Below are 22,437 nucleotides of genomic sequence, written 5' to 3'. Positions count from 1 at the left end.
TCCTCAAATTCTTACTTTGACTCTTTTCAGGCTTGAGGCATTACCTCCGACGTGGAAGGCGTTCGAATCACTGATGCAGTAGACATCCAAATCAGAGTTTCGTTATTGTTATTTCAATGCCTTTTCTATCCTCCTGTCCCCAATCTCCCTCCAACTCGAAGAGCTCTACTAGGTCCTATGGATGCATAGTCAATGTAAATGTTGGTACTTGTAACGCTCACCTGGTATCCACAGGGACGCCACTCAGCCGGGGTCGGTTGCTGATACCTCCTTCCCAGTTTTCTCAGATGTTGTCTAGGGAGGATGTTCTGCCTGAAAATACAGGAGGGCTGTGTTCAGGACTGGCCGACTGAGGTAAGTATCCTCCCACCACCCCGCGTGACTTTAGCCCCTTGGGCCTTCACCTCACCTTGTTGTGGAATTAGGCGTGCTCTGCATCCTGCCTTCTTGGCAGGGGCGCATTGTCTTCTGTAGGCGTGTGCGGCCAAGTTACTTCACTGGCGCGTGCCCTTCAGGTAGGTCTTATTGCAGCAGTTCTATATGGCGTTGTTATTCTTGCATGCCTTTATTTGTTTAATAATGTCTTTTTCCACCCCTAGTCCAGTCCAGCAAAACGTTTCCTGAGTTGAGTGAACGTCAGAAAGGATCATGGGAGTGAAAGATGCAACAATTTGGAGTAAGACCTTATCATTATGAAAAATAGTTTAAGGATCCTCTGATGAGAGCTTGAAGCTTGCTTATCTTTCTTGCAGAAGTAATAGCCAATAAGAAAGAAAGGTCTTCCAAGTAAGGGCCAAATCACAATAAGCCAAAGATTGAATGGCATTCGTATAATATTAATAAAATAAAACTCTGCCTTCCGAGCATCTAGTGTTAATAGGCAACATATGAAAGGAGTGTTGAAACAAGGAATCACAGAATATTAAGTCATACTGTAGTTTAACTGAAGCACAGAATTCCAGCACAACAGCCATGCGTCTATCTCTGTCTTCTACCAAGCCTTAAAGCATTTTATTAGTACACAATTTCTAGAGCTAAAAAACCCATCTTTTACATGCAGACAATAACATTCTGAATGAAACTGTTCAGCAGGAGTACTAAACATCTGTGCATCTAACAAATAATGCCCCAAAAACTTCAGCTTTTCTTCTGTAAACTGCACTGCTACAGTACATGGTAGATTCCGGAAAGCCTAAGTTAAATATTTCTTGCCACTGACTTATTCATAGCAATTTAGGGAAAGGATTCAGAGAAACCACCCTAGCTTGTACACCTAGGTACGCCCTCACACACATTGAGAGGGTCTCAAATATATAATTAGGTTGATCCTTTAAGCTTTTTGTATTACATAGGATATCATGTACACCATAAATGAAACAAGATTATGCCCATATGAAAGAACTACACAATACAAGAACCCATGTCAAATGCAAATGACCAATGGCACACTTTCAAAACCCCACATGAACATTAAATATCATACGCAGAATGAGTACCTGAACTCTTGCTCACTGACGACTTCTCCCAGATATTCCACAATGAACTGGCCAGATTTCAGAGGCTCTTTAGTGCGAATGCCCCATCCCTTGCCCTCGGCTCGGAAACGTTCCAAACACTGCACCCACTCATGCCTCTGTATCCTCTGGTTACAGCACTGCTCTCCACAAGGGCAGGTATTGGGGGAGCACTCAGCAAAGATCATCCTGTCACAGCAAAAAAAGAGAATGTCACAATTTTAAAGCAAACACTGCATGTCAAAATAACAAATAAGAAAAACATGAAAAACTGCAAATATCCATGTGCCATGCGTGACTAAATATCGTCGATGAATCCTTGGAGGAAAGCTTCTCCACTGCGATTGGTGTCTGGGGCCCTTTTGCATCCTCAGGTCCCTGACACCCCACACTCAATCGCCCCTGCTACGGCTTCGGCCGTGTAGCACTCAACATTCCAAGCACTTCATCTGTGGCTCACCCAGTAGCTCAGACTCCCCAGCACTTACCTCCTCTACCCTCTTGCTTGCTGCATTTGCACATTCTGAATACTTACAAGGCATCATATGTTCGTCCTTTTTTCCCTTCATGGCTTTAATATTATATTTGCAATGTGTTCCCCTCCCTTGTTCCCTCCTTTCGACCTGTGGGTGCTTTTAAACAGTATTTTACTTACTGTATAAGCGCCTAACAAGCAAGCAATAAATAAATGATCTTAAATAGCCAGGGAAAGGCAGAAGCTACTTGACTCTGACCCTGGGGGTGTCCTTCTGTGGGAGGACTACATAGGGGTAGATAAACTCCAGAGAGGCAGGAACAAACACAATCAGAATAAACCTTCAGATGTCCTTCTTAATGACACCCATGTGCCTTTGCAACATGCTTGTATGGCGTGTGACGTAGATAAAGGATTCCCAGGTTTTCTTGACCAACAACCTTATTTACCCCCCACCCCCACCTTTTTTTTTTAATACTGAGATGAGGAAGAGGGATGGAACAATAAGGATCACCAGAAGCGGTAAGCAAACACTGCATTCTAGTCTTTGGAAAGTGTTAACTAATAGCAGGAAGTTTAAAATACACACAGCTGAACAAAATATGAGTGAGAGGCTGAGACTGCAGCAAAACGCAGCCTGTGTTGATGCTGGTTGGAACGCCTGAGACAAGCACACACTAGAGGGCAGCAGGGAGGCTGTTGTGACGAGAGACCAGACGAAGAGCAGCTTGCCGATTTATTGCAATAGGCAGCTGCTAACGGAACACACCCCAGTTCAGCGAACCAAAGACGACGACGGATGGTCTTGCCTGTACGAGTAAGCACTTTGCTCCTGTTCTTGATATTTAATTGCTTTGCATACTTTGAATTGTGTGTGGGAGTGTGCTTTTGTGCGCAGCCCTTCTGCCTTACTTGTAAATCTGCTGAGAGAAAAAGCACTCTATGTACCTGTTGAGGATAAGGTTCCAGCCCATTTGACTACATTTCCCAGCTTGTCTGGGTTTCTATTTCTGGAAATGCCAGGCGCTTCAGCCCTGGCACGTCTGTGTCAAGCTCGTCTTCGCCAATCCGCGGCTCTTGGCGACATTTTTTTCTAGTCCGTCCTGAGGTCTATGAAAGTACTAAGTAAGCTGGTGGCTTTACGTAGTTATCTTTACATAGTTATTAATTTACGTTTCCTATTTCCATGTTATCATATTAGCGCAGCTTACCTCCATTAGTGTACCTCCATATTAACTTATTTCAACTAAGTCTGTTAGCTCGTTACTTTGTTTCCGCATGGCTTTACACGCGACTTAAATCTTCTGCTAGCTGCATAAAGAGCTAGAGGATTGGCCTAAGTACAAAAATATTAATCACAAAAGTTAATTCTCCTTAGTCTATCGTGCCAGAAAGGAATCCCTCTCGTTTATTTGAACCAGATTCACTATGTTCACTAAGGAAGGTTGCACTGAACCTGTCCCAGGGGCTAGCTTATATATTTTTGAAGCTACTGCCGAGATTTTGACTTCAGCCCACCTACTAAAACTGATGCAGACTCCTTTTCCTTCACTTCGTATAGCATCCTTTGCCATGAGGGTATATCCCCCTCTTTGGCAACTTGTTTACCGTCACAAGACAATGGGGTCTGCCAGTCAACCGGCGATTCATTTTCTGATCCTGTGATCTTGAGTCCTGGTCTCAGTGGGGTACCTAAAATGCATCATCAGACTCTTCCCTGTTTAGATCATCAATCCCTGAACCTTTGGGCACCACCCAATCACAGACCCTAAAATGTACCTTACTGAACACCAGGTCACTTAATAAGCATGCCATTAACATCCAAGTCAGATTTAGATATGCTTTTCCTAACTGAGACCTGGATTAAAGATACCAATGGCGCTATGATGTTGCTTGCAACTCCAGATGGATACCTGGGACAATCGCGCTCTGGGACATGGGGGGTGCCAAAATTATTGCAACGAAAAAAAAAAATCAAAAATGTTTTGAGTTTCTTAGCTCTTGTTAAACGTGTGAAATTCTCCATTTAAATCGACTGCCAATCCTTGTAGCTGTGTGAATTTTATCCTAATCTATCGACCCCCTGTTGATATGCCTAGCTTCAAAAATGATCTCCAAGCAGCTTTACAAGACTTAAATGGCCTTACTAGTTAGTGACTTTAATTGTTAGCTAAATCACAAGTCTGATAAAGAGGCTTCAACACTTGTTGCAGCCTTAAATAACAGACTTTTTTTTGTGGCTAACAGCGATCCCACCACAGCTAAAGGCAATAGTCTTGAATGGGTTGTTGCTAAAAATCTTGATATGCATATTAACAGCGTCACTCCATGTATATAGTCCGATCATTATGCCATTGTCTTTCAGATTCAGTTGCATGATCTTCCCACTAAAGTAAAAAAATACTTTAACGAAACTGTGTGGCTGAATCTTTAATAAAGTTTGCTCGATATGATATGTCATTTATAATGCGCCTGTACACAAGTGTTTCTAGGCGCCACAAAACAAGGAAGGGGAAGACAAAGAAAGAAAACAAACTATCTTACTAGGCCTTGTGTCATTCATATTGTGCAAGGGGAAGAGAAGGAACAAGTTACTTACCTGTAACTGTTGTTCTCCAGCATGGGTCTGGCATGGATTCACATGCTCATGAATATTCCCCGTCGTCAGGCTGGGAATCCTCGGTAAAGAAAAAAATCAGTTTCACTTCTGAACTGTCTTTCTCCTGACAACCAATCACTGGTCTCTGGGTCATACTGCCCCCAGCCAATGGCTGCCTTCTACCTAAGCCCCTCCCCTCTGGCAGCCATCTTCAGATTTGGTAGCACAAAGTGGTAGTAGGACCATGAAAAGAGCCACAGAGGGGCAGGCGGGAGGGTTCACATGTGAATCCATGCCAGACCTATGCTGGAGAACAACAGTTACAGTTAAGTAACTTGTTCCTTCTGCAGCACAGGATCTGGCATGGATTCACATGCTCATGAATAAAGGATACATAGCAGTACACACATGCCCAACCACAGGAGGTGGCAAGACTCAACACTGAGCATCTCAACATCAAGCATCTCTTACTTCCTCACCAGGCTCACCTTCAAGCGAACAGGTTGCACAGCACCGAGTGGCCGACTCTGGACTCTTCCCTGGAATCCGGGTTGACACAGTAGAATCTCGTGACAGTGTGCGTCGACCTCCACGTAGCAGCCCTGCAGATGTCCAGCAGGGGCACACCAGACAGGAACGCCGTAGTTGCAGCAATCGCTCTGGTAGAATGGGCTCTCGGACGGCCAGGCAACCGTCGGTTTGCCAACAGATGACAATGGGTAAGGCAGCCGGAGAGCCACCTGGAAATGGAAGCCTTGGAGAGGGCCTTCCCTTGGTTCACAGGGACCAAGTTCACAAACGGCTGTGATGTCTTCCGAAAACTATTCGTGCGGTGCACGTAGAACTACAGCGCTCTAGCCACATCCAGCGAGTGCAAAGTCCTCTCAGCTGGCGACGAAGGCGATGGTAAGCAAACAGGCAACACCAAGGGCTCGTTGAGATGGAAGTCTGACGGCACCTTGGGCATGAAGGAGGGGTGTGTCCTCAGCACGACCCTCGTTTCGTGGAATGTCAAATACGGAGGGGCTTACAGGAGAGGGCCTGGATTTCTCCCACTCGTCGTGCGGAGGTGATGGCCACAAGAAACGCAGTCTTCCACGATAGGAATTTCAGAGGTGCCGAATGCAGAGGCTCGAACGGAGGACCCATGAGCCTAGTCAGCACCACATTGAGCTCCCACGTCGGGGCCAGAGCCTTCACCGGCGGGAACGAGCGGAAAAGTGCTTTCATGAACTCCTTAACCAGGCGATGAGACCACAGCGATGACCGCCCCGGAGCTTTGGTATAGTGGGAGATAGCCGCCAGATGAATTTTGATGGAGGCGTGCGCCAGACCCGCCTTGAACAGTGACAACAGTACGGCAGCAGTTGAGGGGCCGTAATCCGTAGAGGGTTTATCTTCTGTGCACGGCACTAGACGGTGAACCTCTTCCATTTATGTCCGTAGCACTTAAGAGACGAAAAAGCCCTGGCTTTGGCAAGTACCTCCTTGCAAGTCTGCCAGGATCTCGTACCCTCCGAACTCTAGTTCTGCAGGAGCCAGGCCTACAGGTTCAGGGACCCTGGGTCGTGATGCAGAATCACACCTCCATCCCTGGCGAGAAGATCTGTGTCCGCCGGAAGCTTAACTGGTGGGGACGCTGACATGTCCAGAAGGTCCGGGAACCATATCTGCCTGGGCCACGCCGGTGCGTCGAGGATCCTGTGGCCGTCCGAGTTGACTGATGAGTCGCAGAAGTAACGGCAACAGAGGAAATGCATAGGGGAACAGGCCGCCCAAGGGGAAGGAGAGCGCATCCCCCATGCTCCCCTGCTGGCGAAACCCGCTGGCGAAACCCGCTGGCGAAACTCTGGCACTTGGTGTTCCTCGCCGTTGCAAAAAGGTTGATCTGGAGATTGCCACATCGTCGAAACAGTAGATCCACTTGATCCTGCTGCAGCTCCCACTTGTGGCAAGAGGGCAGCTCCCTGCTGAGTAAGTCGGCGACAGTGTTCTTCACTCCTGCCAGATGAAAGGGTACCAGGCACATCCCCTGGGCGACGGCCCAGTGCCACAGATCCTGCGCTTCCTTGGAAAGGGCCAGGGATCTGGTGCCCCGCTGCTTCTGAAATGTAGAACATCATGGTGGTGTTATCGGTGAAGACCAGCACCACCTTACCCTTGAGGGACGGAAGGAATGATCTGAGGGCCCAAAACACGGCCATGAGTTCCAGAACAATGATGTGCAATGACTTCTCCTCCGGTAGCCAAAGGCCTCTTCCGTGGAGCTCTCCGGTGTGCACGCCCCATCCCTCCAGGGAGGCGTCCATCGTCACCTTCTCCTGATGTGCTGGAGTCTGAATGACCGTTTCTGCCGCTAGATGCGTGCGGACGCCCCACCACCAAGTCGCTTGACGGAATGTCTCGGTGAGGGCGATCTTGTCCTCAAAGCTTCCTGACACTTGTATCCAAGGGGCGTCAAGGAACTCCTGCAGCAGCCGCAGCCGCATCCGCAGCCGAACGAGGTAGATTCATGACGACATCATGCCGAGCAGGGACTTGATAGACCTCTCCCTGGCAACTTCCATGGTCACCAGTCATCGTACCTTGCCCAGGATGGCTTTTATCCTGTCCTCTGACAGTGAGGCCAGGCGCGCCACCATGTTGAGCCTGGAGCCGACGAACTGAGCGTCCTGCCATGGCACCTAGCAGGACTTTGCATAGTTTATCGAGAACCCCAGTTCCGTAAGCAGGCGGACGGTCCTCACTGAGTGTGTTCGACGGCGAGGTCCCTTGACTTCACTCGGATGAGCCAATCGTCCAGATAGGGGTAGACGTGGACCTCCTGCAGGCGCAGCCGCGCCGCCACTGCTGCCAGGCATTGGTAAAGACCCTTGGAGCCAACTTCAAACCGAAGGGAAGGGCCTTGAATTGATAGTGCTGTCCTTGGACCATAAAGCACAGAAACTTTAGATGCCCCTTGCGGTTGGGGATGTGGAAATAAGCATCCTCCAAGTCCAGAGACGACAGGAAATCTCCTTCCTCCAGCTGCCCCAGCACGTGCTGAAGGGTGACCATCCGGTACTTGATGTATTTGTTAGCGGCAATCATCTAGAATGAGTCACCAATCGCCAGTCTTCTTTCGGACGAGGAAGTACCGCGAGTATACTCCAGCGCCACAGAGCCTCTTCGGGTCGAGTTCTATCGCGCCCTTTTTCAGCATCGCTTGTACCTCTAGAAGCAGTTGCAGAACGTGGTTTTCTTTCCTGGCCAGAGGTGGAAAACGGGGACACTTCCTTTAGAACTCCTGGGTGCGTCCATGGGTCAGGGCATCCAGCACCCAATGGTCCGTGGAGATGGACTTCCCCCACCCAGGGTGCTTGTGTGGGGGCCCGACATCACGGCCGGTTCAGTCCTGTTTCGCCGAGGCCATACCTCCTTGGGCCCCTTGGCGACAAAGCTTTCCTACGGTCTTGCTGGGGCCCCTTTAGGTTTTCTTGGACGAAGAACGGGCCGATTGACAGGACAAAGCACAGCTGCCACCAAATCCTTTGGAGGCACCCTGTGACTTGCCTCCAGAAGCCTGAAAGGACGACCGTTGCTGCTGGAGTGTGCCCAAGGCATGGGCTGTCTCGGTATCTGCCTTAATGGCCAGCAGCGACTCGTCCACTGTCTTGCCGAACAAGTTGTCCCTGTCGAAGGGCATGTCCAATACCCTCGTCTGGACATCCTGACGGAAGTTGGTGGCCTTGAGACAACCACGCTGACATAGGCATACGCCGTTGCCCATCTGGCGGAACCCGGTGTCGGCAATGTCCGTGGCTACTGTGACGGCATGGTCCGATGCCACCTCGCCTTCTTGTAGGGTTCCAAGGGACTCCGCCCTCTTGTCATCTGAGAGGAAGTACCGGAGAGGGGCGATTTTAAAACCACAAATCCCTGTCGTAGCAGGCCACGATGGCGAGAGCGTTGGCCGCCTTAATGCCGTTGTCCCATGGAGTCTAGATTCTTTCCCTCGCAGTCCGGTGGGGAAGTGGAAGTCGATGCCGCCGACCCTGCAGATTTCTTCCGAGACCACAGAGTCTGGGACGGCTGCACTCTGAGACACTTCGGTGCAGAGTCTGGAACCCAGTATTTCTTCTCGTACCAGTCTCTCTTCGACCGGGTCGAGGACAGGTTCTTCAGGAGGGACAGCGCTTCGTCCCAAATGCCATACAACAGCAGGATCAAGAGCCCCGTCTTCCTCTTGGCCTCTCATCATTGATAAAGGAATCCCTCCTTTTCCTCACGGTTGAGCTGAAACTGCTCCGAAGCCCTAGAGATCACAGCGTGCAAGGAGCCGATCTCGTTGGGGGCAGAAGCCTTGGGTACCGGCGACGGGAGATCTGTTCCATCATCGTACCCGTAGCTGTATCCTGCTCCGTCTCGTCCCTGGTGGAGGCAGTTGCGATGGGAGCTTTGGAAGTGGCGTGGTGTCCGGATCCTCACCGCCCTGTCGTTTCTCGTCGGGTTACTCGTCTGTTCCCTCGTCGCTCTCCCCATCTGCCTCATCGGGGTCCTTCCCGTAGGACCTGGCCTCAACGCCCTTCTTCTCAGGCACTGTTTTCAGGCTTGAAAGCTTCTCCTCGGAAGAGACCCAAGTCCAGCTGGACCACTGCGCCCCCCTCCCCATTCTTCTCGGCCAGGGGCAAAGGTCTCGGGGAGATTGCCATCATCTTCACAGGAGTCTTCTCAATGGGCAGAAAGAACGATTCCCTCCGGGCGGGCAGGGAAACTCCCGTCTTGGTGGATGTCTCCTGGGAACCCGCATCCGCAGCTTTCGCTAGGGACGCCACCACTCCCTCAATAGATGTTTTCGCCTGGTGAACCTGGGCCTTCACGACCTTGGGCGTGTCTGAGGCCATTTACTGTGGGTGGAGGGTCAGCGCCTCGCTCTCCCTTGGCTTTCCCCATCGGAGTCGATCAGGCCTTCTCCAGAAGCTTACCCGGGTGTTCCAACTTCCTTTTCTTCGATGAGCCGGAGCATTGGCTCGTGGTTGACGGCGTCCGCGATGCTGCGCACAGCCTGGCTGCCACAGAGCCCGTACCAACGGCGCTCCCGGTGCCTGCGGACTCGCAGTGCTTTGTCTTCTGTTAGGCCCCCGTCGCCGGAGCCCCCTCAAAGTTCTTAGAAGACCACTCAGATTTCCTCTTGGGAGAAGCATGTTGCTAAGGCTCACCTGCCGACGGGGTCTTTGTCTCCAGCCGCTCGGCAAGCCGCTTGCGACGGTCCTTCATGGTGCGGGAGGACATACCCATGCAGCAAGCACAGGCCTCCTCCACATGCGATTTGTCTGAGTGTAGGCAGTAAAGGCACCAGGAGTGCCCATCCTCCAGGAAAATGTTCCGTAGTCCAAATCCTGAGCAGATCCTGAACAGAGGCGTCAAGCCTCCCTTTTCTTCGGCCATGTCCACGCGGGGTAGGCCTCAACAATCTTTTGAAATCCTCCAAGAAGTGAAGTTAGACGAAAAATCGCCCTTGAAGGGTGTAGAAGCTTCTGAAAACGTATCCCCGTCAATCAGATGATGAATCGGTGGAGCTTGAGGCTCAATTGACCGAAAAAATTGAGAAAACTCTTTGAAAAAACGCAATAAAAGCTAGTCGGCGGACCAGCGGATATATCCAAAAAGAGCGAAAACGTTGCAAGATGCTCACTCAACACTAATGGATAACAGAACAAACATGACTTTTGTAACAATACTCTCACAGAATGTCAGGGGCATGAACACTCCAATGAAAAGGGAGTGGAAAGGCAAGCCTGGAAACAGAAGGCGGACATTATAATGCATCAAGAAACGCATATAAAGAAAAAGTGAGAGAACCCGGATCAAGATAAAAGGAGCTAATCAAGTTTTCCAATCTAATGCAGAGGGAAAGAGAGCAGGGGTCTTGGTGGCCGTAAAGGACACACTGAAAGCCCAGATTCACAGTCACAGGACTGACAAGGATGGGAGATAAGTTTTCCTGAATATCATCAAAGAAGGAAGGCGTGTCACCCTAGCATCCATATACGCCCCGAATGTGGGGCAGGAATCCTTCCTACTGAATTTGCTGGGTGAGCTGGAGGAGTTAGCGAACAGAGATATATTAGGGGGAGACCTGAATCTGTCATGGAATCCCACCACTGATAGAAGCGGCAGTTCCAATAGCAATTCGAAGGGCCCCTCAGAGGCATTGTAGAAGGCGTTCGAGTCCCTGTCCCTGTATGATATATGGCGAGAATAAAATGGGGAGAGACGAGGCTTCACACATTACACTCACGTATATAACTCGTTATCGAGAATAGATTACATATGGGCATCCACGGATTTAATAGGAAAAATCAAGGAGGTGGAAGTGGGCCCTATCGCTCTCTCCGATCATGTCCCCCCATAACAACGTCTATAGCACTCAAGAGCAGGGGAAATAAGGTATGGTCCTGACGATTCCCTGCCCAACTGCTACAGGAAGCTGTACTGGTTGAAGAAATTCAAGAGAAAATCGATATACACTTTGCAGAAAATGAGACAGGGGAGACCCCACAGGAAATAGTGTGGGACACCTTCAAGGCGGTCTTGAGAGGCGAACTCATCGCTATGCAAGCCAGAAGAGATCTGCAAATGGGGCAATGGAACGGGATCTGGAGATGCAATTGCGTGCTGCACAGATAGAGGTGGCGGATAACCCTAGTAGAGCCAAAAAGCAGGCCATGCAGCACATCCAGGGTCAATTTGAACTCCTACAAACACGGAAAGTTGGAAAAGCACTTCTGAGGACAAGACAAAGTTACTACATCCTTGCCAATAAGGCGGACAAACGACTCGCCCGGCAGCTCCGGGAGACGAAAATGGAGAGGACTATTTTAGCTCTATTAGAGTCTAATGGTACCCAGAAAACTACCAATGATGAAATGAGTGAGATTATGAGAACTTTTTTCCAGGACCTATACAGCACAAGTAATCCAAATGAAGAAGAGCAGAGGAAATTCCTACAGACTGTACCCTTGCCGCGATTATCGATTGAAGCCCGGGAGACATTAGATCAAGATATTACACCGGAGGAGGTTCTGCGGGCCATCAGGCAAATTCCCAAGAACAAAGCACCAGGCCCAGACGGATATACAGAAGAATTCTACAAAAATAATTCCAAACCTCACTGGTCCCTAGACTCACGGCGCTTTTTAACACCCTTAAATCTCGGGGTAACATCACACCCTCAATGAATGAGGCAAAATTAGTATTATTTCCAAAGCCAGACAAGGATCCCGCCCTCCCAAGATCATACAGACCAATTGCACGGATAAACTTGGATGCAAAGCTTTTTACCAAAGTCCTAGCTAATAGGTTAATAATGCACCCGCCCTCTCTGGTGGATTCAGTCCAGGCAGGCTTCGTCCCCGCAAGACCAACGGCGGATAATAAAGCCATATAATCGAAAAGGCAGAGTATGCGAACATCAGGGCGATATTAGTAGCGTTGGACGCAGAAAAAGCGTTAGACCGAGTCGAATGGTCGCAGCTTCTTCATACGATGGAAAACATGACCTTCGGGGAATCCTACATGAGGATGATAAAATCCAATTACAGTAACCCCACCTTAAGGATTGCAATCAATGGCTGTCTGTCCCAGGTCGTCTATCAAATGAGAGGAACAAAACAGGGGTGTCCACTCTCCCCCCTTCTTTATGTCCTGTTTCTTGAGCCCCTTTTAGCGAGGATACGTCAAATGCATCAAATAAAAGGAATGCGGATGGGCGAGATCAACACAAAACCATGGCCTTTGCAGATGATATGGTGCTGGCCCTAACGGAGCCCACTACATCACTACCCGTGCTTATGAACGAACTGGAGGCTGTTAGAACCATCTCCGGTCTCAAAATAAACAAAAACAAATCTGAGATTCTAAACTTAACAGCTGACCCGACGATCATTACAAATCTGACCCAGAAGCAAGGGATGAAGTTGGCATGGAACAGGATCACATATCTTGGCATAAAAATCACCCCCACAATAGCACAGCTATACACAGCAAACTTTCCAAATCTACTTCTTCAGCTCCAAAAGCTTTTGACAAGATGGACGCCCCTCTCCACATCATGGTGGGGTGGATCTCGGCGGTCAAAATGACAGTTCTGCCCAAGGTTTTATACTATTTTCAGACTCCCGATAAGACTTCCCAAATCATTCTTTCGTTAATTAAATAGGATGACATCTGCACATGCACATGTGTGGCAGCATAAGAGACCAAGAGTGGCAATGGCCACGCTGACAGCGCAAGTGAGCGAGGGGGGAATGGCATTTCCTCACTTCAAGCAGTATTACGAGGCTGCCCAAATGCGGGTAATTAAGGAATTGGTGGCGGACTCCCCTCAGCACAAATGGACAAAGCACAGACATTTGAACACTAAAATAAGTGAGATTTTGAGTGCTTCTCTCAATGCATGGGATACAGCAGTCAAGAGGGGGGAACTTGACAACGCAACCGTCTCCTTTCACTCTGTTATTCTAAAATCCCGACTTCCCACCCGGGATGGACCCTAACGCATACACCGCCTGGAAGCAGGCAGGATGCACAAAGATCAGCGACATGTACAAGGCTCAATCACTCAGATCATTCGATGTGTGTACAGGAACTTGGAGTCGCAAGGACGGAAAGATATCGATATGCCCAACTGATCCACTGGCTTTCTGCGCCGATCAATAAGGCGGCTGGAACAAGGGACCTCCCTAAGTTCGAGACTTACATAACCGACTCAGGTACATGCAAACTGATATCAAATTTGTATGCCCACGTGAACTCGCAGGGAGAGGAGGTTGGGTGGGCATACATGAAAAGGTGGGAGGCGACATTGGGGGAAACAATACTGCGACCATATTGGGAGAAGGTATGGTGAAACGTCACCAAATTGACGAAATCGATCCACCGGAGGGAAATGTGGCAAAAAGTACTGCTACAATGGCATCTGACACCAAAGAGACTAAAAGTAATGTACCCCAACGTGGATGGACAATGTCGGAGAGGATGTCATCAAGAAGGAGACTGGAAGCATATCTGGAGATCATGTCTAGCTATTGCAGATTTTTGGAACAATGTCAGGGCCCAAGCAGGGAAATGGTCCAAGGGGTCGACACCTTAGGGGAATAAATATGGCTGGTCGGCCTCTGGGATCCAAAACAAAGAACATACACTAAGCGCCAACGGAAAGTGATTATGGTCCTGGTAGTAGCAGCATGGTTAGTGATAGCCTAATGCTGGAAACAACAAGCACCCCCAACACAACTCCAATGGCTCAGTAAAGTCTGGCACTTCGTTACTATGGAGTGGATGACGTGTAAAATCCAGGGTGCCCCTGAGAGCTTTCAGTCAGACTGAGGCCTGGTCCTTCAATACCTGCAGAGTGACTACATGCTGCAGTGGTGCCCCCACGGAATCCGTATTCTAAATTTGTTCTGAAATTTTTAGATCTGGTTTGAGTGACAGTGACCAAAAGCCGTATTATAGCCGTCCTGAGTTCCAAGGGATTAAGGAGGAGGGAGGCAGAGGGAGGGGGGTGGGAGGGGCATGTTGTTGAAGTTGAAGCTTCTTATATGTTAACGTTAATAAAAAGAAAACAAAAAAAAAAGCTCGAGAGCTATAGCACAAGGACTCCCAACACTTGAACGTGCGGTAAAAATCTGAAGATGGCTGCCAGAGGAGGGGCTTAGGTAGAGGGCAGTCATTGGCTGGGGGCAGTATGACCCAGAGACCAGTGATTGGTTGTTAGGAGAAAGACAGTTCAAAAGTGAAACTGAAACTGATTTTTTCTTTACCGACGATTCCCAGCATGACTGGGAATATTCATGAGCATGTGAATCCATGCCAGACCCCAAGCTGGAGAAAGGAGAAGTGCCAGGGGGAGGGAAGGGGAGAGTGCAATAAGCAAAGCTCAAGTAAGTACCGCCGGGATGGCTGGCTCCAAGTGTATAGAGGCAAGGGACTGTAGGATTGCTGATAGTCCCTAGTGTGCAGTGTCCCAGAGGCAGTGGATTGGGCTACTGGTTGTGAAGGAGCCTGGTCCCCATAAGGTTCAGAGGGTAGCCAGGTAACCAATTAGTGAGGCAGACGGGAACAGCAGCAGGGGGGAGAGAAGGCAAACGTGAAAAGGAAGGTCTTGAGTTGCTTCCAGAACCTGAGGTGGTCCTGTTCAAGTTAGAGAAGCAGGAAAGCTGTTCCAGGGGGAGGGACCAGTCGAGGGGAGAGATCTCCCTGCCACACTCTGCCTGGAGAAGCATCAGACCATCAGAGTTGGAGGTAGATGAGCGGAGGGCTTGAGATGGAAAGTGCTTAGGAAGAGAGGTGTGTCTGTAGTGTGGTCCCCTGTTTTTAATAAGCAGATAGATGGGGCGAATAGCATCTCCAAAAAACTTTGAGATCTTTAATTTAGAGTATCCAAAAGCTCTGCTGACAACTGTGATCCCTACTGGTCAGGATTGAACCAGAATTCAGCGTGCCTTTGAAACAAAGATCTTGAAAGTTCGTGCTAAAATCAAAACTTTGTCAATATATAAGCCTGACACCCCTATTACCAGAAAATCCCGTGGTAGGACAGCAGCGCTTTGATTTTCATTCTGTCTCGATCCCGGTTATGGTCAAACTTTTGGCTACAATGCATCCTTCCTCCTGTTTAGAAAATGTGATTCCAGTAATATTTGTGAATAAAGAGCGCTTTGCCCCCTTCCTTGTTAGGCTAGTCAAGGCATCTTTTAATCACAAAAAAGTGCCAGAAGGCATTAAAGTTACCCATTTGTTGAAGAAATCAGGCCTGGACCCTATGGAGCCTGGTGAACTGAGTCCGATTACTAATTGCAACTTCTTGAAGATCCTGGACAAAAGTGCTACATCTAAATTTCAGAAATGTGTGGAGTAGTCTGATATTTGCACCACACAGTCGGAATGTAGACCCCTTCCTACAGACCCATATGTTAAGTATTATTGACAGGGGTCATACAGGCCTATTGATCCTTTTAGATCTCTCAGCAGCTTTCAATCTGTTAGATCATGAACGCCTGCTCCACACGCTAAAGGATGTGGGGCTATGTAGTCGGGACTCAATCGGCTGGGTGCATGTTTTACTGGCAGATTGGATGTTCAGAATTTTTTGGGGAAAGCAGCCTCCTCTGAGGCCCCTATTTGCTGTGGTGTTCCTCAGGGAGCCTGTATGTCTCCCATGCTTTTCAATCTTTTCATCAGGCCCTTGTGTAGCATCCTGGAAAATATGGGGGTCTTTACTAATTACACCAATAACACCCAATTGGTGCTGGAATTATCCTGTGACTACACCCTGGACTCAAGTCACTTGGAGTACATCCATTCTTTGATTGAGTTCTGGATGAATACCAATTGGATGTGTCTTAATGGCGATAAAACCGAGTTGTTGATTTTTGGTTTATTTCAATCTAAAGCTAAAGTAAACCCTAAATACCATTCTTTTCGGCAGGAAAATATGTAACATCCCGGTCGCCGAAAGAGTAAAAACACTTGGCACGTACCTGCACTCCTCACTCACCGCCTACTTTCATATCAACTAAGTGTCCAAAAACTGTTCGTACTATCTTAGTTTGTTGAGGAAAATACAGCCATTCCTGTCGGAGAAAACAAGTGACTCTATTGCTCGGGCCATTATATTGTCTAGAGTTGACTATTGCAATTCACTCCTGATCAGAGCTAGCAAGAAATGTCGGTCTAAACTTCAAATCTCTCAGAATGACACTGTCAGAATCGTAAAAGGCAAACCCAGACGGGATCATATCTCTAGGAGTAGACAATAACTTCAGTGTCTCCCTATTGCTGCCCGTATATCTTTTAAAGCTGCGGTCTTGGTGTTCAACTGTCTTCATGGTGCCTCACCTGCCCATCTCAAATCCACGATTTTTCCTTATGCCTAGAATAGATCTCTTCGTTTATCCAACATGGGCCTTGTGAAACTTTTCAAATTGACTAATGAGTTGGGTAAATCCTTTCCAGCCCTGTCAGCCAAAATCTGGAACTTGCTTCCCCTTGCCCTGAGACTCGAGGAAAATACTCTTGATTTTGCCGTAAAATGAACACTGTCTTATTTGAAGAACCCTTTACAGGGTCTTGCCACTTCTTTAGGGCCTTTTTGTCCAGTCTGTTTTCTGTTCATTACCTTGTGTTTATGTTTTGGTGCGCCCTGATGCCTGCGGGCTATGGCGCCTTTTGAATAAAAAGGATGCAAGGAATTCCAGAGCTGCCCGATAAGCCCCGAGAGTGCGAGTGGGTTACCAGAGCGCTTGAGAGCAAGTATTGAGGCAGGGAAACCCCTCAGACATAGCTATTTCATACTAAAACGTTTGAATGTGTCAGAGTCTTACTCTTGATTCCTTACATGTGCTACTTATAGAGCAGTCGTCAGGCTGAGAATCCTCTGTAATATAAAGTAGATAGGTTTTAAGGTACAAACTGCATGTCGCTTATATAGACGATTGTTGTCATTTTAGGTGATACTGCCAGTCAATAAAATCCATCCCCCTTAGCTCCAACCTTGGTGGACATCGTCAAATTTGACGTGCACGAAAAGTGGGAGTTGGCACCAAGTAGAGCCAAGAGGGGAAGGAGGGAGAGTTTGCATGCAAATCCATGTAAGACCCGTGCTTGAGAAAGAGTTACAGGTAAGAAACTTGGTCCTTCTCCAGCATTGGGTCTTACATGGATGCACATGCTCATGAATACGATTACACAGCAGTTAGGTACACAACAGGACGTGGCAAGGCTCAACAGAAGCAATATACTTAGACTCACGTCATGAAAACAGGTTGATAAGCATCGATTGACCATTGAGAAAATGCTCCCTGGAATCACTGTGGAAACAGCAGAATCTAGTGAAGGTGTGGGTAGACCTCCACGTAGCCACCCTACAGATATCTAGCAGGGGAACACCAAAGAGGAACACAGTTGTCCATGCGATGGGTCTGGTGGAGTGGGCTCTCATCCGGCATGGCAACGGTTTGTTGGCCAGCTGATGGTAATGCATGATAGAACCAGAAAGCCATCTGGTGATTGTAGCTGGACAGGGCCTTGCCATGCCCCAAAGGTCCAAAAACGACAAAAAGCTGACAAGTCTTTACAAAGTCCTTTGTGCATGCCACATAGATTTTCAAGGCACGCGCAATGACCAGTGAATGCAAAGATCGTTCCGCAGGTGAAGAAGGGTTTGGAAAGAAAATTGGCAGAACTATGGGATTGTTTCCATGAAAGTCTGATGGGACCTTTGACTTTAGCAGAGTGGGAACGACATATGGAGGCTTACATGAAAGAGCCGGAATTTCCCCAACACACCTGTCAGAGGTGATAGCCACCAGGAAGGCAGTCTTCTAAAATAGACACTTCAAGGAGGCCCACTGTATAGGTTTGAAAGGGGCTCCTCCCCCCCCAATCAGTTTCAACAGCACTTCCACGCAGGGACAGGAGCTTTCACCAGAGCGTACTTTCTGAAGAGGCCTTCAGTAACTCTTTAACAAGCCTGTATGGCCAAAGGGTGAGTTTGCCCTGAGCACGGGTGTACCGGGATATGGCGGCCAAGTGTACCTTGATAGATAGTACCCAGCCTGTAAGCTTAAATTTCAGTGATATTACTGGTGTTTGCTCTCAGATAAAATAGGTCATAGCAAGGAATACTATGAATATGCCAAACTTACGAGGCAATGGGGCCATCGGGCTAGATATTTAGAGATCTTCCCCTGTAATAAAGCTAGGAAAGCTTATTTGCGGTTCTGTTTGAATCAAATTCAGACAAATGAAAAATTGCAGCATTGGCACCGGGCCAAAGATATTTTGAATACTGGTGAATGTAAGTTCTGTGACTTGTCTGATGAGTTTGAAACTTTGAAACACATAACAGTGCACTGCTCCTATTTCAAAAATGATAGGGTGCGAATCTTTGGTGCCCAGATGTTTTCCCTCTCCTGGTTAAGTAGAGAGAACCTGTGGGAAAGATGCATGTGGAGTGCGAGCCAAAAACTTGTTCTTACGCTAACAAGAATCTTAAGTATTATTGAGGAGCAACTATTAAGGAAAAGAGCTATGTAGGGTTGCCTTTAGTGAACAAGAATGTGGCTAGTCTCCTGTTCGGATAGGTGATAATACAAATCAAGGTTTGTAGTTGGTTTTATCGATGATCTATTCTACTAATAGATGTAGCGTAATTGAAAAAAAATTAATTGTTTTTTTCTTGATATTCACTGTATGATTTTACTTTTTTCTCTTTGATCTTTCAAACTGATGGGTTTTAATGACTCACTGCTTTTGCTATGAAATTGCTTTGCATGAATGAACTGTTCTATTGTTAGATGTAGTGATACTTTCACTGTAATTGAAAATTAATTGTTCCGTGATATTTGTTTTATGATGTATTTTTTCTTTTGTGTTTTGTTTATAAGTAATGGATTTTAAAGGATGATGTGTTTTTTGTTATGAAACTGATTTAAAAATTATATACACTGTAAAGGTTTTTTTACCATATACAATAAAAAAATAAATAAAGATAGATGGGAAAGGCCAGACTTGGCCAGCCAGAGCCAGTATGGAAGAAGCTACAGCAGAGAAATCTTCAGTGACTGGTTCCACACCGTAAAGTGCTTCCACTGGTGTTTGTAGCAGGTAAGGGTAGACTAAGGCCTGGCACTGGCTAGAATGTCCTTGCACTGCAAAGGCAGTGAGTAGTGTCCAATTTCTAGGGCTGCAGGAGCAAAGCCGCCAGGCTCTGATACTGGGTCGTGGTGCAGGATTGAAGCAGTTTGATGGCTGGAACCACCGTCAGATGGAGGAGAAGCGAGCATCAGATCTGCCTGGGCCATGCCAGCGCCAAGTGGATCATCTTGCAGTAACATCGTGTGTTGATCACTCTTCGCAACAAAGGAATCAGTGGGAATGCGTAGAGGAAGAGGCCCTACAAAGGAAATGAGAAGGCATCCCACAGACTCCTGGCCTGAAGATACCTGCTGGCAAACCTTTGGCATTTGGTCTTGGCCGCTGTTGCAAAGAGGTCGATTTGAGGTTGTCCCCACTCTTTGAAGAGGTGGGACACTTGGCTTGCTGATGCTGCCTGCTAAGAGTCCACAATGGTGTTTTGAGCACCTGCCAGGTGAAATGGAACGAGAAACATCCGTTGAGCTATAGCCCAGTGCCACAGATTCTGTGCCTGCAGAGAGTGTATGGGGGAGCGCATCCCGCCCTGCTTCCTGATGTAAAACATGGTGGTGTTGACTGTGAAGATTCATACGACCCTCCCCAGGAGCTGAGGCAGAAAGGACTTGAGCATCCGGAAGACTGCCCGTAGTTCCAGAACGTTGATGTGCAACTCCTTTTCCCCAGGAGCCGTGGGCGTAGGATTGGCCTGTGTGGGCGCCCCAACCCTTCAGCGAGGTGTTGGTCATGACTGTCTCCTTATACCCAGGGATCTAATTGTGAGCAGCCGGAGAGAGTTAAGGGCAAACGGGACAACTGGTGTTAGACTTCATAAGACCTAGCTCTTGGTATTATGGACCCAACTTTTAACATAGGCCTGTACTACACAAGTCGGTAGATTGGCTGATCTGCCAAGCTTATCTTAGGAGGGAGTTATGCGAGCTGTAGAGCATTACAAAGAAATCAGTATATACATAGACCCATTAAAACACTTACTCACTAAAAGTTACATTAAAATATATTTATTTATATATACACAACACACAAGCAAATCTAAAATGCAGCAACTAACACTGAATTAGAAATGGAATCAAATTATAGAAGGAATAATAATGCAGGTGAGTAACTTTTCACATACTTTTCACATCGAGCACACAGTGATGTCAGTTAAGGTCAGTAAAAGCACTTATAAGTATCACCTTTGCAAAATTGATTAGAGGGAAATAAAGGTTAGAAAGAAAACAGCTAGCAAGTGTTGATAGCAAGTACACTCTCCCAGAGGGATATAAGCAGTCCGTTTCCCAACTATGAAAGTGTTCACAATTAAAGTCTATGGAGGAACCAGCATTGCCAAAGTCAGTAGGATCAAGAAGATGAACCTTTGGGAAACCAGTACAGCCAAAGTCAAATGGACAGTTCTAGTTCTGAAGATCTTCAGAGGAAAAGTTAGTTAACCAGTCAGTGGTTCATGGAGAAAACACAGGAGTTCAAGAGGCGCATCCCTGATGGCACACAGGCTTTAAGGCCTGCACAGTGGAGTTGAGGGCAACTCTCAATTGAAGAAAACAGCACTTCACATTACCAAGCAAGGAAGCACCGAAAATGGCAGAAGCTAAGTACAACCCAAGACCCACAGTACCTTAAGAGTGAAGATGAAAATGTAGCTGGTCCTCTTCTAGGTGCAACGGTGCAGACGCTGATTCCTACTCTTTGGTCGTGGAGACGAAAGGGGGGACCTATGACAGGCTTCTGTGGCAGCACTCGGGAGAAGGGGTCAGCAGCAAAGGATTCAGCTCACTCGAGCGGCTCTTGTTGGATTCTCTTCGATTATTCGGTCCTGAACTGTTGAGGGAACATTTGGTGAAGAAATCCTGCCTCCTGCCTCGCAGGATGTTGGGGAATGGCCCAAAATGAAGTTTTTTAATGCTTGTTGGTCCGACCAGCCTAAGGGAAAAAGTCACCCTTGGCAAGCCTTCCCTGTCTAGATGAAACCGGTTCAGTACAGCTGCAGTGCATCACCGGAACTGCAGCGGTTCTTGAAGGTGCTGCTGGCGTCTCTGCTCATCTTCTGCTTCAATTTACTTGTACCAGTGGTCGACTGCCTGTAGTCCAAAAATGCTCACCTTATATGCTGAAACCCATTCATTCACTCCCCTGGAGCTGTCTATCACCTGGGGGTTTGATGTACTGCAGTACAGCCAGCCGCCCAGTTAGAAGTCCATCCGGCCAGGCACACCTACAGACAAAGGACAGTGAAGTTTCTGGACTCACCCACACTCCCTGCCTTCCCAGACACACTGGAGTCTGGGTGGGCTTCAGGGCTGAAGTCCACCAAAGGGAAAACTCACAAAGGACTCAAAACTACTGAAAATGATAGATCAAGTGCCCAGAAAAAACAGACAAACTTCAAATGGCGAAAAAAAGACAGGGGCCATTTTGAAAAAATGGTCACCGATGGGTGCTGTACTGCAGCTGAGAAATCAGCCTGCTAGTAACCTGCACAAAAGTATTAAAAATTAACCACTGCCAACAACCATTTAAGTTTAGTCAACGTAACAAAATGTTACAAGAGGAGTGGCAGGAGTTACAAGGTTACCCCCACCAGCACCCCACATGAGGTAGTGTGTGCTGGACCCACAAAAGAAAAGGTAAGTAAGATAAAAATGATCTTACTACTTTTGCAAACTCTAGTTCTCACAAGAGTATGTAATTCAACATTAAAGAGAAGTCCAAGGGACTCCTCAGTGACATTACACAGAGGATACTGGGTGTCACAAAGTAAAAAGCAGATGCCTGTATATGGAGGTGGCCTGTTTCTATCTGGCGTCCAGGAATTCTTGAAGTTGTCTCATCCGTAGACTGCACTGAGGAACCAGATGAATACATGAGGACGACATCCCCAAGAAGGACTTGATGGACCAAACTGTTACAATCTTGGCTGCTTACAGCCGCTGAACCTTCCCCGGGACGGCCTAAATCCTGTCTTATGACAGTGTTGAAGCGTAAACCCAGAAATCGAGCGTTCTGGGACGACACCATGCAGGATTTGGGATTATTTATGGAGAATCCCAGAAAGGGTAGGGTCTGGATAGTTTTTGTTGTATGCCTTACTACCAGGTCATGAGAGCCGGACACGAGAAGTCAATCGTCCATGTATGGACAGACAGACA

The 22,437-nt window shown here is 47.7% G+C and overlaps 1 protein-coding gene across 2 annotated transcripts in view; it reads right to left on the bottom strand.

Moving 5' to 3' along the window:
- Positions 1-22,437, bottom strand: part of ASH1L (ASH1 like histone lysine methyltransferase) — a 2,936,548-nt gene that overhangs the window by 1,737,939 nt on the left and 1,176,172 nt on the right. For both annotated transcript variants that reach the window (XM_069650029.1, XM_069650033.1), the window contains exon 11: positions 1,497-1,703. In XM_069650029.1, the coding sequence (XP_069506130.1) occupies positions 1,497-1,703 (207 nt within the window). The remainder of the gene's footprint in view (positions 1-1,496; positions 1,704-22,437) is intronic.

Source organism: Ambystoma mexicanum, chromosome 1p (genome assembly GCF_040938575.1).
Source record: "Ambystoma mexicanum isolate Mex_15411 chromosome 1p, UKY_AmexF1_1, whole genome shotgun sequence".
In the NCBI taxonomy this organism is placed as follows: domain Eukaryota; kingdom Metazoa; phylum Chordata; class Amphibia; order Caudata; family Ambystomatidae; genus Ambystoma; species Ambystoma mexicanum.
The sequence above is the reverse complement of the archived record's forward strand: the minus strand, read 5'-3'. Positions and strand labels throughout refer to the sequence as shown.